The sequence below is a fragment of the Canis lupus genome, chromosome 35 (genome assembly GCF_048164855.1).
Source record: "Canis lupus baileyi chromosome 35, mCanLup2.hap1, whole genome shotgun sequence".
NCBI lineage: Eukaryota > Metazoa > Chordata > Mammalia > Carnivora > Canidae > Canis > Canis lupus.
The window spans coordinates 26213861-26215520 of record NC_132872.1 but is presented as its reverse complement, the minus strand read 5'-3'; the positions used below and the strand labels follow the sequence as shown (position 1 = coordinate 26215520).

The following is a 1660-nucleotide window of genomic DNA, read 5'->3' as shown; positions in this document are numbered from 1 at the left end:
TAAAAATAATACATTTAGACTTTCAAAATGTCTAAAGTAAGTTCTTTCCAAACATTACATCAATCCCAGAGGGTAGTAGTTAAAAATGTGTTTATTATTTTTTTCTTGGAGAAAAAGACACCATAAGAAAATGTCTTCTAATTTTGGAAATGCCAATGTATACATACTGACCAGGAATCTATACATTAATATCAGATAATTTATGCAGAAAACACCTTTCTGTCCTGGGAATTCACACAGTTATTTTTTGATGACCCCTGTGTGCGATGATCTGTGATGCTTTTCTTCTCACAGACTTGACCTACTGTGTGTGTGCTAGTTCACAGAGACAGCGTAGAAGGATTTAAAAAAGCTTTTTTCTATTTGTATGTGGGGACATTACAAGGAAGAATAAACACACTGTTATTTAGAATTTCATTTCTCTGTAATTTCTATATTCAGCTGAGAAGCCACGAATGGATAAGGAAAATCAATCCTTGGCAACAGAGTTTATCCTTATAGGATTTACAGATCGTCCAGTGCTGAAGAGTCTTCTGTTTTCCGTGTTCTTTGCCATCTATCTGGTGACCATGGTGGGGAATCTGGGCCTGGTGGCATTGATCCTTATGGAGCGTCGCCTTCACACACCCATGTACATCTTTCTGGGCAACCTGGCTCTAATGGATTCCTGTTGTGCCTGTGCCATTACCCCCAAGATGTTAGAGAATTTCTTTTCGAAGGACAGAATGATTTCCCTCTATGAATGCATGGCACAGTTTTATTTTCTCTGCCTTGCTGAAACGGCAGACTGCTTTCTCCTGGCAGCAATGGCCTATGACCGCTATGTGGCCATCTGCAGCCCACTGCAGTACCACACCCTGATGTCGAAGAAGCTCTGCCTTCAGATGACCGCAGGGGCCTACATAGCTAGTAACCTGCATTCCATGATCCATGTAGGGCTTCTATTAAGGTTAACTTTCTGCAGATCTAATCAAATTGACCACTTTTTTTGTGACATTCTTCCCCTCTATAGACTCTCTTGTACTGACCCTTCTATCAATGAACTAATGATCTATATTTTTTCAATGCCGATTCAAATATTCACCATTGCCATTGTCTTGTTCTCTTATCTCTGCATCCTTTTCACAATTTTCAAAATGAAGTCCAAAGAAGGGAGAGGTAAAGCTTTTTCTACCTGTGCATCCCACTTTCTATCTGTTTCAATATTCTACATTTGTCTTCTCATGTATATTCGCCCATTTGAAGAAGGGGATAAAGATATACCAGTGGCAGTTTTTTATACCATAGTAGTTCCTTTATTAAATCCTTTTATCTATAGTCTAAGAAATAAGGAGGTGATAAATGTTCTTAAAAGATGTTTAAAGAATTATAATATTTTTAAATAAAGTTCATCTTCTATGGAAAACTGATTTTTATTCATTAAATTATTTTATAGATAAGGGACAAAGGAAAACTGTTTTTACATAAAATATTAATCTCTAAATCATTAGGCTCTGTTTGCTAAAAGATATATGGATGTAATTTCAAAATGTCTGGCAAATCTCACTGCAAATTCCACAATTACCAGAGTAAATCTGGAGAAAACCCAGAGGTAACTTTCATTATCAATTCTTATTACTCTCACTGAATTGTGTCAGGCTGTTGTTCCAAACCATAATAA

The 1660-nt window shown here is 36.6% G+C and overlaps 1 protein-coding gene across 1 annotated transcript; it reads left to right on the top strand.

Moving 5' to 3' along the window:
* The first annotated feature begins 455 nt into the window (after nucleotides 1–455).
* Nucleotides 456–1385, top strand: LOC140624994 (olfactory receptor 5K4). Its single transcript, XM_072812105.1, has one exon. The coding sequence runs from the start codon at nucleotides 456–458 to the stop codon at nucleotides 1383–1385; it is 930 nt and encodes a 309-aa protein (XP_072668206.1).
* Nucleotides 1386–1660: the final 275 nt, after the last annotated feature.

Bases quoted from the DNA above. Each gene is read 5' to 3' on its own strand.
- LOC140624994 (XM_072812105.1), top strand. From the start codon at position 456: ATGGATAAGGAAAATCAATCCTTGGCAACAGAGTTTATCCTTATAGGA.